The 13,961-nt window shown below is 44.4% G+C and overlaps 1 protein-coding gene and 15 non-coding genes across 16 annotated transcripts in view; 1 reads left to right on the top strand and 15 right to left on the bottom strand.

The window, feature by feature from the left end:
- Positions 1-325: 325 nt before the first annotated feature.
- Positions 326-407, bottom strand: trnas-uga (transfer RNA serine (anticodon UGA)). Its single transcript has one exon. It is a non-coding gene; the product is annotated as a tRNA-Ser (tRNA).
- Positions 408-990: 583 nt separating this feature from the next.
- On the bottom strand, positions 991-1,063 carry trnam-cau (transfer RNA methionine (anticodon CAU)). Its single transcript has one exon. It is a non-coding gene; the product is annotated as a tRNA-Met (tRNA).
- Positions 1,064-2,302: 1,239 nt separating this feature from the next.
- On the bottom strand, positions 2,303-2,384 carry trnas-uga (transfer RNA serine (anticodon UGA)). The gene has a single exon. It is a non-coding gene; the product is annotated as a tRNA-Ser (tRNA).
- Positions 2,385-2,967: 583 nt separating this feature from the next.
- trnam-cau (transfer RNA methionine (anticodon CAU)) lies at positions 2,968-3,040 on the bottom strand. The gene has a single exon. It is a non-coding gene; the product is annotated as a tRNA-Met (tRNA).
- A 1,240-nt stretch (positions 3,041-4,280) lies between these two features.
- Positions 4,281-4,362, bottom strand: trnas-uga (transfer RNA serine (anticodon UGA)). Its single transcript has one exon. It is a non-coding gene; the product is annotated as a tRNA-Ser (tRNA).
- Positions 4,363-4,945: 583 nt separating this feature from the next.
- On the bottom strand, positions 4,946-5,018 carry trnam-cau (transfer RNA methionine (anticodon CAU)). The gene has a single exon. It is a non-coding gene; the product is annotated as a tRNA-Met (tRNA).
- Positions 5,019-5,781: 763 nt separating this feature from the next.
- trnad-guc (transfer RNA aspartic acid (anticodon GUC)) lies at positions 5,782-5,853 on the top strand. Its single transcript has one exon. It is a non-coding gene; the product is annotated as a tRNA-Asp (tRNA).
- Positions 5,854-6,257: 404 nt separating this feature from the next.
- Positions 6,258-6,339, bottom strand: trnas-uga (transfer RNA serine (anticodon UGA)). The gene has a single exon. It is a non-coding gene; the product is annotated as a tRNA-Ser (tRNA).
- Positions 6,340-6,922: 583 nt separating this feature from the next.
- trnam-cau (transfer RNA methionine (anticodon CAU)) lies at positions 6,923-6,995 on the bottom strand. The gene has a single exon. It is a non-coding gene; the product is annotated as a tRNA-Met (tRNA).
- A 590-nt stretch (positions 6,996-7,585) lies between these two features.
- Positions 7,586-13,961, bottom strand: part of LOC143500564 (uncharacterized) — a 198,990-nt gene continuing 192,614 nt past the window's right edge. Inside the window, exon 5 of the mRNA XM_076994712.1 lies at positions 7,586-7,600. Within this exon, the coding sequence (XP_076850827.1) occupies positions 7,586-7,600 (15 nt within the window). The remainder of the gene's footprint in view (positions 7,601-13,961) is intronic.
- On the bottom strand, positions 8,235-8,316 carry trnas-uga (transfer RNA serine (anticodon UGA)). The gene has a single exon. It is a non-coding gene; the product is annotated as a tRNA-Ser (tRNA).
- Positions 8,900-8,972, bottom strand: trnam-cau (transfer RNA methionine (anticodon CAU)). Its single transcript has one exon. It is a non-coding gene; the product is annotated as a tRNA-Met (tRNA).
- trnas-uga (transfer RNA serine (anticodon UGA)) lies at positions 10,212-10,293 on the bottom strand. Its single transcript has one exon. It is a non-coding gene; the product is annotated as a tRNA-Ser (tRNA).
- Positions 10,877-10,949, bottom strand: trnam-cau (transfer RNA methionine (anticodon CAU)). Its single transcript has one exon. It is a non-coding gene; the product is annotated as a tRNA-Met (tRNA).
- trnas-uga (transfer RNA serine (anticodon UGA)) lies at positions 12,189-12,270 on the bottom strand. The gene has a single exon. It is a non-coding gene; the product is annotated as a tRNA-Ser (tRNA).
- On the bottom strand, positions 12,854-12,926 carry trnam-cau (transfer RNA methionine (anticodon CAU)). The gene has a single exon. It is a non-coding gene; the product is annotated as a tRNA-Met (tRNA).

Here is a 13,961-nt window from a genome sequence, read left to right as displayed (position 1 = left end):
ACATCGCTATGTTGCATGAAGATCTTTGGATGAAGCACCTGTGAGTGCAAGCTCTCCCCACTGGTGGCATAAGGTCTCATCACAAATCACATTAGAGAGGCAAGTTAATCCTCTACGCTGCAAGAGACCCCACTGCATTTCCATGCCAACACATTGTAACGACAAAGCAGCCATTTGTAACTCAATTCCTGGGACTATTTCAGGATCAGTTAGGACTGCTAAAGTTTGGCAGCACAAAGTTGCAAATGGCATGAGAAGCATATTTAAAACTGGCTAGCAGGAAGAGAGCACACTCTCTCTTTCCACACGCCCAACAAGACACTCACGCTGCAAGCAGGAGTCGAACCTGCGCGGGGAAACCCCATTGGATTTCAAGTTCAAAGCCTTAACCTCTAGGCCATCGCAGTTCGGAGGAGCGAGAGTAACATAGAGATCAATTCCTTGGACTTCCTCAAGCTCAATGATGAGTGCACAAGTGTCATTGCTTCTGAGTTGCAAATGGCTTGAGTAGAAAATTCAAATAAATGAATCTCCATAAGTCTACTCACTATTAACTTCAAGCTGGTACCAATTCCAGGTGATCAGGTATTCAAAAGCGTGTCATCAAAAGTGAATCAAAAAGAATCAAAAGTGAAAAGTGTCCGACGTGGTCCATTATTCTGTGTTGGCACCACGACACTGCAGTTTGATCTGGGAGCGAACATGCTCCAAAGAGGCAGCTTGATGTCTCAGTAGAGGTGTCAATACAGATGCCATCAAGGTATTGACTGAACGGTCAGTGGAGAGAATTGAATTGGATGCAACACAACTTGCTGTGTACACGCGAATTTACAAAAGAAAAAGCACAGCTTGAATCAACTAGGGATGACCTGTAAGAGTCATGTGCCAATACTATTTTCAGGTAGGGGGTGTGCTCAGCATGCGAGTGAATAAGGAAAGAGCGTTTGAGCATCTTTTGGGGGCTCGTCAATCTTTTCAAAAAGCTTCTGCTACCCCGTGTGAGGGTCGAACTCACGACCTTCAGATTATGAGACTGACGCGCTACCTACTGCGCTAACGAGGCTAGGAAAGAAGAAGCGAGGCTGAGGAAGAACTAACAAAGCTGGAGAAAAAATGTATCCGCCCCCAATTCACTCCTTGGAGCATGGCGGCAAGTGCACCTGCAGCAACTAATTACTGCCAACAACAGCTAACAAACAACAAGGTTAGCACAAGAAGCCTGGAATTAACCAGAATCTGAGGCCAACGTAATTAAACTCTAATCCTACCCTAACCAATCACAGGATGTTCCAAGAGTAGACAAACAACGCACACAAACAAAAAAAAAAACAAAAATACCACCAAAATACAAGTACAAACGACACCTACCTCATGAAGGTATGAAGTGAAGCTTTCTCTGGAGTGCTTTTAGTAGATGCAAAGCAGTAATGTGTGCCAAGAAATTCAGAACTTGCATGTGGGAAAGAGAGAAATGCAAAATCTCAGTTGATCTAAGATGGATATTGCAGTTCGGTACAATGCACTGGAATACAAAGACAAAATGAATTGCCAATGTAGCTAAAGCCAATTTTGCAGCAAATGGTTTGCATGACTTAACTAGGAAGGCAGATGAATCAAACCTGTAGGTCACCAAGATTCTTTGAGTTTTTCCTATCATAAGTCCACAAACTGACGATGGTAAAAGAGGAATGGCAACAGTGAGTCAATATCACCACAATGTGTTCTTTTTACCACCTCCTTGCAGGCACAATGATTCAGAGTACTTTAAAATCAAGGGGACAAGTGCACGTCACCTGACTCAGCATCACTGCAAGACACAGCACGTGTCCTCGTTAGTATAGTGGATAGTATCTCCGCCTGTCACGCGGAAGACCGGGGTTCGATTCCCAGACGGGGAGACCCTCTTTTAGCGCAAGGCGGAGCAACCAGTGACCAGCCATGAAAGAATGTGGCACTTTTTCTTTTACCTGAAACAAGACATCGCTATGTTGCATGAAGATCTTTGGATGAAGCACCTGTGAGTGCAAGCTCTCCCCACTGGTGGCATAAGGTCTCATCACAAATCACATTAGAGAGGCAAGTTAATCCTCTACGCTGCAAGAGACCCCACTGCATTTCCATGCCAACACATTGTAACGACAAAGCAGCCATTTGTAACTCAATTCCTGGGACTATTTCAGGATCAGTTAGGACTGCTAAAGTTTGGCAGCACAAAGTTGCAAATGGCATGAGAAGCATATTTAAAACTGGCTAGCAGGAAGAGAGCACACTCTCTCTTTCCACACTCCCAACAAGACACTCACGCTGCAAGCAGGAGTCGAACCTGCGCGGGGAAACCCCATTGGATTTCAAGTCCAACGCCTTAACCTCTAGGCCATCGCAGTTCGGAGGAGCGAGAGTAACATAGAGATCAATTCCTTGGACTTCCTCAAGCTCAATGATGAGTGCACAAGTGTCATTGCTTCTGAGTTGCAAATGGCTTGAGTAGAAAATTCAAATAAATGAATCTCCATAAGTCTACTCACTATTAACTTCAAGCTGGTACCAATTCCAGGTGATCAGGTATTCAAAAGCGTGTCATCAAAAGTGAATCAAAAAGAATCAAAAGTGAAAAGTGTCCGACGTGGTCCATTATTCTGTGTTGGCACCACGACACTGCAGTTTGATCTGGGAGCGAACATGCTCCAAAGAGGCAGCTTGATGTCTCAGTAGAGGTGTCAATACAGATGCCATCAAGGTATTGACTGAACGGTCAGTGGAGAGAATTGAATTGGATGCAACACAACTTGCTGTGTACACGCGAATTTACAAAAGAAAAAGCACAGCTTGAATCAACTAGGGATGACCTGTAAGAGTCATGTGCCAATACTATTTTCAGGTAGGGGGTGTGCTCAGCATGCGAGTGAATAAGGAAAGAGCGTTTGAGCATCTTTTGGGGGCTCGTCAATCTTTTCAAAAAGCTTCTGCTACCCCGTGTGAGGGTCGAACTCACGACCTTCAGATTATGAGACTGACGCGCTACCTACTGCGCTAACGAGGCTAGGAAAGAAGAAGCGAGGCTGAGGAAGAACTAACAAAGCTGGAGAAAAAATGTATCCGCCCCCAATTCACTCCTTGGAGCATGGCGGCAAGTGCACCTGCAGCAACTAATTACTGCCAACAACAGCTAACAAACAACAAGGTTAGCACAAGAAGCCTGGAATTAACCAGAATCTGAGGCCAACGTAATTAAACTTTAATCCTACCCTAACCAATCACAGGATGTTCCAAGAGTAGACAAACAACGCACACAAACAAAAAAAAAAAACAAAAATACCACCAAAATACAAGTACAAACGACACCTACCTCATGAAGGTATGAAGTGAAGCTTTCTCTGGAGTGCTTTTAGTAGATGCAAAGCAGTAATGTGTGCCAAGAAATTCAGAACTTGCATGTGGGAAAGAGAGAAATGCAAAATCTCAGTTGATCTAAGATGGATATTGCAGTTCGGTACAATGCACTGGAATACGAAGACAAAATGAATTGCCAATGTAGCTAAAGCCAATTTTGCAGCAAATGGTTTGCATGACTTAACTAGGAAGGCAGATGAATCAAACCTGTAGGTCACCAAGATTCTTTGAGTTTTTCCTATCATAAGTCCACAAACTGACGATGGTAAAAGAGGAATGGCAACAGTGAGTCAATATCACCACAATGTGTTCTTTTTACCACCTCCTTGCAGGCACAATGATTCAGAGTACTTTAAAATCAAGCGGACAAGTGCACGTCACCTGACTCAGCATCACTGCAAGACACAGCACGTGTCCTCGTTAGTATAGTGGATAGTATCTCCGCCTGTCACGCGGAAGACCGGGGTTCGATTCCCAGACGGGGAGACCCTCTTTTAGCGCAAGGCGGAGCAACCAGTGACCAGCCATGAAAGAATGTGGCACTTTTTCTTTTACCTGAAACAAGACATCGCTATGTTGCATGAAGATCTTTGGATGAAGCACCTGTGAGTGCAAGCTCTCCCCACTGGTGGCATAAGGTCTCATCACAAATCACATTAGAGAGGCAAGTTAATCCTCTACGCTGCAAGAGACCCCACTGCATTTCCATGCCAACACATTGTAACGACAAAGCAGCCATTTGTAACTCAATTCCTGGGACTATTTCAGGATCAGTTAGGACTGCTAAAGTTTGGCAGCACAAAGTTGCAAATGGCATGAGAAGCATATTTAAAACTGGCTAGCAGGAAGAGAGCACACTCTCTCTTTCCACACTCCCAACAAGACACTCACGCTGCAAGCAGGAGTCGAACCTGCGCGGGGAAACCCCATTGGATTTCAAGTCCAACGCCTTAACCTCTAGGCCATCGCAGTTCGGAGGAGCGAGAGTAACATAGAGATCAATTCCTTGGACTTCCTCAAGCTCAATGATGAGTGCACAAGTGTCATTGCTTCTGAGTTGCAAATGGCTTGAGTAGAAAATTCAAATAAATGAATCTCCATAAGTCTACTCACTATTAACTTCAAGCTGGTACCAATTCCAGGTGATCAGGTATTCAAAAGCGTGTCATCAAAAGTGAATCAAAAAGAATCAAAAGTGAAAAGTGTCCGACGTGGTCCATTATTCTGTGTTGGCTCCACGACACTGCAGTTTGATCTGGGAGCAAACATGCTCCAAAGAGGCAGCTTGATGTCTCAGTAGAGGTGTCAATACAGACGCCATCAAGGTATTGACTGAACGGTCAGTGGAGAGAATTGAATTGGATGCAACACAACTTGCTGTGCACACGCGAATTTACAAAAGAAAAAGCACAGCTTGAATCAACTAGGGATGACCTGTAAGAGTCATGTGCCAATACTATTTTCAGGTAGGGGGTGTGCTCAGCATGCGAGTGAATAAGGAAAGAGCGTTTGAGCATCTTTTGGGGGCTCGTCAATCTTTTCAAAAAGCTTCTGCTGCCCCGTGTGAGGGTCGAACTCACGACCTTCAGATTATGAGACTGACGCGCTACCTACTGCGCTAACGAGGCTAGGAAAGAAGAAGCGAGGCTGAGGAAGAACTAACAAAGCTGGAGAAAAAATGTATCCGCCCCCAATTCACTCCTTGGAGCATGGCGGCAAGTGCACCTGCAGCAACTAATTACTGCCAACAACAGCTAACAAACAACAAGGTTAGCACAAGAAGCCTGGAATTAACCAGAATCTGAGGCCAACGTAATTAAACTCTAATCCTACCCTAACCAATCACAGGATGTTCCAAGAGTAGACAAACAACGCACACAAACAAAAAAAAAAACAAAAATACCACCAAAATACAAGTACAAACGACACCTACCTCATGAAGGTATGAAGTGAAGCTTTCTCTGGAGTGCTTTTAGTAGATGCAAAGCAGTAATGTGTGCCAAGAAATTCAGAACTTGCATGTGGGAAAGAGAGAAATGCAAAATCTCAGTTGATCTAAGATGGATATTGCAGTTCGCTACAATGCACTGGAATACGAAGACAAAATGAATTGCCAATGTAGCTAAAGCCAATTTTGCAGCAAATGGTTTGCATGACTTAACTAGGAAGGCAGATGAATCAAACCTGTAGGTCACCAAGATTCTTTGAGTTTTTCCAATCATAAGTCCACAAACTGACGATGGTAAAAGAGGAGTGGCAACAGTGAGTCAATATCACCACAATGTGTTCTTTTTACCACCTCCTTGCAGGCACAATGATTCAGAGTACTTTAAAATCAAGGGGACAAGTGCACGTCACCTGACTCAGCATCACTGCAAGACACAGCACGTGTCCTCGTTAGTATAGTGGATAGTATCTCCGCCTGTCACGCGGAAGACCGGGGTTCGATTCCCCGACGGGGAGACCCTCTTTTAGCGCAAGGCGGAGCAACCAGTGACCAGCCATGAAAGAATGTGGCACTTTTTCTTTTACCTGAAACAAGACATCGCTATGTTGCATGAAGATCTTTGGATGAAGCACCTGTGAGTGCAAGCTCTCCCCACTGGTGGCATAAGGTCTCATCACAAATCACATTAGAGAGGCAAGTTAATCCTCTACGCTGCAAGAGACCCCACTGCATTTCCATGCCAACACATTGTAACGACAAAGCAGCCATTTGTAACTCAATTCCTGGGACTATTTCAGGATCAGTTAGGACTGCTAAAGTTTGGCAGCACAAAGTTGCAAATGGCATGAGAAGCATATTTAAAACTGGCTAGCAGGAAGAGAGCACACTCTCTCTTTCCACACGCCCAACAAGACACTCACGCTGCAAGCAGGAGTCGAACCTGCGCGGGGAAACCCCATTGGATTTCAAGTTCAAAGCCTTAACCTCTAGGCCATCGCAGTTCGGAGGAGCGAGAGTAACATAGAGATCAATTCCTTGGACTTCCTCAAGCTCAATGATGAGTGCACAAGTGTCATTGCTTCTGAGTTGCAAATGGCTTGAGTAGAAAATTCAAATAAATGAATCTCCATAAGTCTACTCACTATTAACTTCAAGCTGGTACCAATTCCAGGTGATCAGGTATTCAAAAGCGTGTCATCAAAAGTGAATCAAAAAGAATCAAAAGTGAAAAGTGTCCGACGTGGTCCATTATTCTGTGTTGGCACCACGACACTGCAGTTTGATCTGGGAGCGAACATGCTCCAAAGAGGCAGCTTGATGTCTCAGTAGAGGTGTCAATACAGATGCCATCAAGGTATTGACTGAACGGTCAGTGGAGAGAATTGAATTGGATGCAACACAACTTGCTGTGTACACGCGAATTTACAAAAGAAAAAGCACAGCTTGAATCAACTAGGGATGACCTGTAAGAGTCATGTGCCAATACTATTTTCAGGTAGGGGGTGTGCTCAGCATGCGAGTGAATAAGGAAAGAGCGTTTGAGCATCTTTTGGGGGCTCGTCAATCTTTTCAAAAAGCTTCTGCTACCCCGTGTGAGGGTCGAACTCACGACCTTCAGATTATGAGACTGACGCGCTACCTACTGCGCTAACGAGGCTAGGAAAGAAGAAGCGAGGCTGAGGAAGAACTAACAAAGCTGGAGAAAAAATGTATCCGCCCCCAATTCACTCCTTGGAGCATGGCGGCAAGTGCACCTGCAGCAACTAATTACTGCCAACAACAGCTAACAAACAACAAGGTTAGCACAAGAAGCCTGGAATTAACCAGAATCTGAGGCCAACGTAATTAAACTCTAATCCTACCCTAACCAATCACAGGATGTTCCAAGAGTAGACAAACAACGCACACAAACAAAAAAAAAAACAAAAATACCACCAAAATACAAGTACAAACGACACCTACCTCATGAAGGTATGAAGTGAAGCTTTCTCTGGAGTGCTTTTAGTAGATGCAAAGCAGTAATGTGTGCCAAGAAATTCAGAACTTGCATGTGGGAAAGAGAGAAATGCAAAATCTCAGTTGATCTAAGATGGATATTGCAGTTCGGTACAATGCACTGGAATACAAAGACAAAATGAATTGCCAATGTAGCTAAAGCCAATTTTGCAGCAAATGGTTTGCATGACTTAACTAGGAAGGCAGATGAATCAAACCTGTAGGTCACCAAGATTCTTTGAGTTTTTCCTATCATAAGTCCACAAACTGACGATGGTAAAAGAGGAATGGCAACAGTGAGTCAATATCACCACAATGTGTTCTTTTTACCACCTCCTTGCAGGCACAATGATTCAGAGTACTTTAAAATCAAGGGGACAAGTGCACGTCACCTGACTCAGCATCACTGCAAGACACAGCACGTGTCCTCGTTAGTATAGTGGATAGTATCTCCGCCTGTCACGCGGAAGACCGGGGTTCGATTCCCAGACGGGGAGACCCTCTTTTAGCGCAAGGCGGAGCAACCAGTGACCAGCCATGAAAGAATGTGGCACTTTTTCTTTTACCTGAAACAAGACATCGCTATGTTGCATGAAGATCTTTGGATGAAGCACCTGTGAGTGCAAGCTCTCCCCACTGGTGGCATAAGGTCTCATCACAAATCACATTAGAGAGGCAAGTTAATCCTCTACGCTGCAAGAGACCCCACTGCATTTCCATGCCAACACATTGTAACGACAAAGCAGCCATTTGTAACTCAATTCCTGGGACTATTTCAGGATCAGTTAGGACTGCTAAAGTTTGGCAGCACAAAGTTGCAAATGGCATGAGAAGCATATTTAAAACTGGCTAGCAGGAAGAGAGCACACTCTCTCTTTCCACACTCCCAACAAGACACTCACGCTGCAAGCAGGAGTCGAACCTGCGCGGGGAAACCCCATTGGATTTCAAGTCCAACGCCTTAACCTCTAGGCCATCGCAGTTCGGAGGAGCGAGAGTAACATAGAGATCAATTCCTTGGACTTCCTCAAGCTCAATGATGAGTGCACAAGTGTCATTGCTTCTGAGTTGCAAATGGCTTGAGTAGAAAATTCAAATAAATGAATCTCCATAAGTCTACTCACTATTAACTTCAAGCTGGTACCAATTCCAGGTGATCAGGTATTCAAAAGCGTGTCATCAAAAGTGAATCAAAAAGAATCAAAAGTGAAAAGTGTCCGACGTGGTCCATTATTCTGTGTTGGCACCACGACACTGCAGTTTGATCTGGGAGCGAACATGCTCCAAAGAGGCAGCTTGATGTCTCAGTAGAGGTGTCAATACAGATGCCATCAAGGTATTGACTGAACGGTCAGTGGAGAGAATTGAATTGGATGCAACACAACTTGCTGTGTACACGCGAATTTACAAAAGAAAAAGCACAGCTTGAATCAACTAGGGATGACCTGTAAGAGTCATGTGCCAATACTATTTTCAGGTAGGGGGTGTGCTCAGCATGCGAGTGAATAAGGAAAGAGCGTTTGAGCATCTTTTGGGGGCTCGTCAATCTTTTCAAAAAGCTTCTGCTACCCCGTGTGAGGGTCGAACTCACGACCTTCAGATTATGAGACTGACGCGCTACCTACTGCGCTAACGAGGCTAGGAAAGAAGAAGCGAGGCTGAGGAAGAACTAACAAAGCTGGAGAAAAAATGTATCCGCCCCCAATTCACTCCTTGGAGCATGGCGGCAAGTGCACCTGCAGCAACTAATTACTGCCAACAACAGCTAACAAACAACAAGGTTAGCACAAGAAGCCTGGAATTAACCAGAATCTGAGGCCAACGTAATTAAACTCTAATCCTACCCTAACCAATCACAGGATGTTCCAAGAGTAGACAAACAACGCACACAAACAAAAAAAAAAACAAAAATACCACCAAAATACAAGTACAAACGACACCTACCTCATGAAGGTATGAAGTGAAGCTTTCTCTGGAGTGCTTTTAGTAGATGCAAAGCAGTAATGTGTGCCAAGAAATTCAGAACTTGCATGTGGGAAAGAGAGAAATGCAAAATCTCAGTTGATCTAAGATGGATATTGCAGTTCGGTACAATGCACTGGAATACAAAGACAAAATGAATTGCCAATGTAGCTAAAGCCAATTTTGCAGCAAATGGTTTGCATGACTTAACTAGGAAGGCAGATGAATCAAACCTGTAGGTCACCAAGATTCTTTGAGTTTTTCCTATCATAAGTCCACAAACTGACGATGGTAAAAGAGGAATGGCAACAGTGAGTCAATATCACCACAATGTGTTCTTTTTACCACCTCCTTGCAGGCACAATGATTCAGAGTACTTTAAAATCAAGGGGACAAGTGCACGTCACCTGACTCAGCATCACTGCAAGACACAGCACGTGTCCTCGTTAGTATAGTGGATAGTATCTCCGCCTGTCACGCGGAAGACCGGGGTTCGATTCCCAGACGGGGAGACCCTCTTTTAGCGCAAGGCGGAGCAACCAGTGACCAGCCATGAAAGAATGTGGCACTTTTTCTTTTACCTGAAACAAGACATCGCTATGTTGCATGAAGATCTTTGGATGAAGCACCTGTGAGTGCAAGCTCTCCCCACTGGTGGCATAAGGTCTCATCACAAATCACATTAGAGAGGCAAGTTAATCCTCTACGCTGCAAGAGACCCCACTGCATTTCCATGCCAACACATTGTAACGACAAAGCAGCCATTTGTAACTCAATTCCTGGGACTATTTCAGGATCAGTTAGGACTGCTAAAGTTTGGCAGCACAAAGTTGCAAATGGCATGAGAAGCATATTTAAAACTGGCTAGCAGGAAGAGAGCACACTCTCTCTTTCCACACTCCCAACAAGACACTCACGCTGCAAGCAGGAGTCGAACCTGCGCGGGGAAACCCCATTGGATTTCAAGTCCAACGCCTTAACCTCTAGGCCATCGCAGTTCGGAGGAGCGAGAGTAACATAGAGATCAATTCCTTGGACTTCCTCAAGCTCAATGATGAGTGCACAAGTGTCATTGCTTCTGAGTTGCAAATGGCTTGAGTAGAAAATTCAAATAAATAAATCTCCATAAGTCTACTCACTATTAACTTCAAGCTGGTACCAATTCCAGGTGATCAGGTATTCAAAAGCGTGTCATCAAAAGTGAATCAAAAAGAATCAAAAGTGAAAAGTGTCCGACGTGGTCCATTATTCTGTGTTGGCTCCACGACACTGCAGTTTGATCTGGGAGCAAACATGCTCCAAAGAGGCAGCTTGATGTCTCAGTAGAGGTGTCAATACAGACGCCATCAAGGTATTGACTGAACGGTCAGTGGAGAGAATTGAATTGGATGCAACACAACTTGCTGTGCACACGCGAATTTACAAAAGAAAAAGCACAGCTTGAATCAACTAGGGATGACCTGTAAGAGTCATGTGCCAATACTATTTTCAGGTAGGGGGTGTGCTCAGCATGCGAGTGAATAAGGAAAGAGCGTTTGAGCATCTTTTGGGGGCTCGTCAATCTTTTCAAATAGCTTCTGCTGCCCCGTGTGAGGGTCGAACTCACGACCTTCAGATTATGAGACTGACACGCTACCTACTGCGCTAACGAGGCTAGGAAAGAAGAAGCGAGGCTGAGGAAGAACTAACAAAGCTGGAGAAAAAATGTATCCGCCCCCAATTCACTCCTTGGAGCATGGCGGCAAGTGCACCTGCAGCAACTAATTACTGCCAACAACAGCTAACAAACAACAAGGTTAGCACAAGAAGCCTGGAATTAACCAGAATCTGAGGCCAACGTAATTAAACTCTAATCCTACCCTAACCAATCACAGGATGTTCCAAGAGTAGACAAACAACGCACACAAACAAAAAAAAAAACAAAAATACCACCAAAATACAAGTACAAACGACACCTACCTCATGAAGGTATGAAGTGAAGCTTTCTCTGGAGTGCTTTTAGTAGATGCAAAGCAGTAATGTGTGCCAAGAAATTCAGAACTTGCATGTGGGAAAGAGAGAAATGCAAAATCTCAGTTGATCTAAGATGGATATTGCAGTTCGCTACAATGCACTGGAATACGAAGACAAAATGAATTGCCAATGTAGCTAAAGCCAATTTTGCAGCAAATGGTTTGCATGACTTAACTAGGAAGGCAGATGAATCAAACCTGTAGGTCACCAAGATTCTTTGAGTTTTTCCAATCATAAGTCCACAAACTGACGATGGTAAAAGAGGAGTGGCAACAGTGAGTCAATATCACCACAATGTGTTCTTTTTACCACCTCCTTGCAGGCACAATGATTCAGAGTACTTTAAAATCAAGGGGACAAGTGCACGTCACCTGACTCAGCATCACTGCGAGACACAGCACGTGTCCTCGTTAGTATAGTGGATAGTATCTCCGCCTGTTACGTGGAAGACCGGGGTTCGATTCCCTGACGAGGAGACCCTCTTTTAGCGCAAGGCGGAGCAACCAGTGACCGGCCATGAAAGAATGTGGCACTTTTTCTTTTACCTGAAACAAGACATCGCTATGTTGCATGAAAATCTTTGGATGAAGCACCTGTGAGTGCAAGCTCTCCCCACTGGTGGCATAAGGTCTCATCACAAATCACATTAGAGAGGCAAGTTAATCCTCTAAGCTGCAAGAGACCCCACTGCATTTCCATGCCAACACATTGTAACGACGAAGCAGCCATTTGTAACTCAATTCCTGGGACTATTTCAGGATCAGTTAGGACTGCTAAAGTTTGGCAGCACAAAGTTGCAAATGGCATGAGAAGCATATTTAAAACTGGCTAGCAGGAAGAGAGCACACTCTCTCTTTCCACACGCCCAACAAGACACTCACGCTGCAAGCAGGAGTCGAACCTGCGCGGGGAAACCCCATTGGATTTCAAGTCCAACGCCTTAACCTCTCGGCCATCGCAGCTCGGCGGAGCGAGAGTAACATAGAGATCAATTCCTTGGACTTCCTCAAGCTCAATGATGAGTGCACAAGTGTCATTGCTTCTGAGTTGCAAATGGCTTGAGAAGAAAATTCAAATAAATGAATCTCCATAAGTCTACTCACTATTAACTTCAAGCTGGTACCAATTCCAGGTGATCAGGTATTCAAAAGCGTGTCATCAAAAGTGAATCAAAAAGAATCAAAAGTGAAAAGTGTCCGACGTGGTCCATTATTCTGTGTTGGCTCCACGACACTGCAGTTTGATCTGGGAGCAAACATGCTCCAAAGAGGCAGCTTGATGTCTCAGTAGAGGTGTCAATACAGACGCCATCAAGGTATTGACTGAACGGTCAGTGGAGAGAATTGAATTGGATGCAACACAACTTGCTGTGCACACGCGAATTTACAAAAGAAAAAGCACAGCTTGAATCAACTAGGGATGACCTGTAAGAGTCATGTGCCAATACTATTTTCAGGTAGGGGGTGTGCTCAGCATGCGAGTGAATAAGGAAAGAGCGTTTGAGCATCTTTTGGGGGCTCGTCAATCTTTTCAAATAGCTTCTGCTGCCCCGTGTGAGGGTCGAACTCACGACCTTCAGATTATGAGACTGACACGCTACCTACTGCGCTAACGAGGCTAGGAAAGAAGAAGCGAGGCTGAGGAAGAACTAACAAAGCTGGAGAAAAAATGTATCCGCCCCCAATTCACTCCTTGGAGCATGGCGGCAAGTGCACCTGCAGCAACTAATTACTGCCAACAACAGCTAACAAACAACAAGGTTAGCACAAGAAGCCTGGAATTAACCAGAATCTGAGGCCAACGTAATTAAACTCTAATCCTACCCTAACCAATCACAGGATGTTCCAAGAGTAGACAAACAACGCACACAAACAAAAAAAAAAACAAAAATACCACCAAAATACAAGTACAAACGACACCTACCTCATGAAGGTATGAAGTGAAGCTTTCTCTGGAGTGCTTTTAGTAGATGCAAAGCAGTAATGTGTGCCAAGAAATTCAGAACTTGCATGTGGGAAAGAGAGAAATGCAAAATCTCAGTTGATCTAAGATGGATATTGCAGTTCGCTACAATGCACTGGAATACGAAGACAAAATGAATTGCCAATGTAGCTAAAGCCAATTTTGCAGCAAATGGTTTGCATGACTTAACTAGGAAGGCAGATGAATCAAACCTGTAGGTCACCAAGATTCTTTGAGTTTTTCCAATCATAAGTCCACAAACTGACGATGGTAAAAGAGGAGTGGCAACAGTGAGTCAATATCACCACAATGTGTTCTTTTTACCACCTCCTTGCAGGCACAATGATTCAGAGTACTTTAAAATCAAGGGGACAAGTGCACGTCACCTGACTCAGCATCACTGCGAGACACAGCACGTGTCCTCGTTAGTATAGTGGATAGTATCTCCGCCTGTTACGTGGAAGACCGGGGTTCGATTCCCTGACGAGGAGACCCTCTTTTAGCGCAAGGCGGAGCAACCAGTGACCGGCCATGAAAGAATGTGGCACTTTTTCTTTTACCTGAAACAAGACATCGCTATGTTGCATGAAAATCTTTGGATGAAGCACCTGTGAGTGCAAGCTCTCCCCACTGGTGGCATAAGGTCTCATCACAAATCACATTAGAGAGGCAAGTTAATCCTCTAAGCTGC

Source organism: Brachyhypopomus gauderio, unplaced genomic scaffold, assembly GCF_052324685.1.
Source record: "Brachyhypopomus gauderio isolate BG-103 unplaced genomic scaffold, BGAUD_0.2 sc157, whole genome shotgun sequence".
Classification (NCBI taxonomy): Eukaryota; Metazoa; Chordata; class Actinopteri; order Gymnotiformes; family Hypopomidae; genus Brachyhypopomus; species Brachyhypopomus gauderio.
This window is presented reverse-complemented; position numbering and strand designations above follow the sequence as displayed.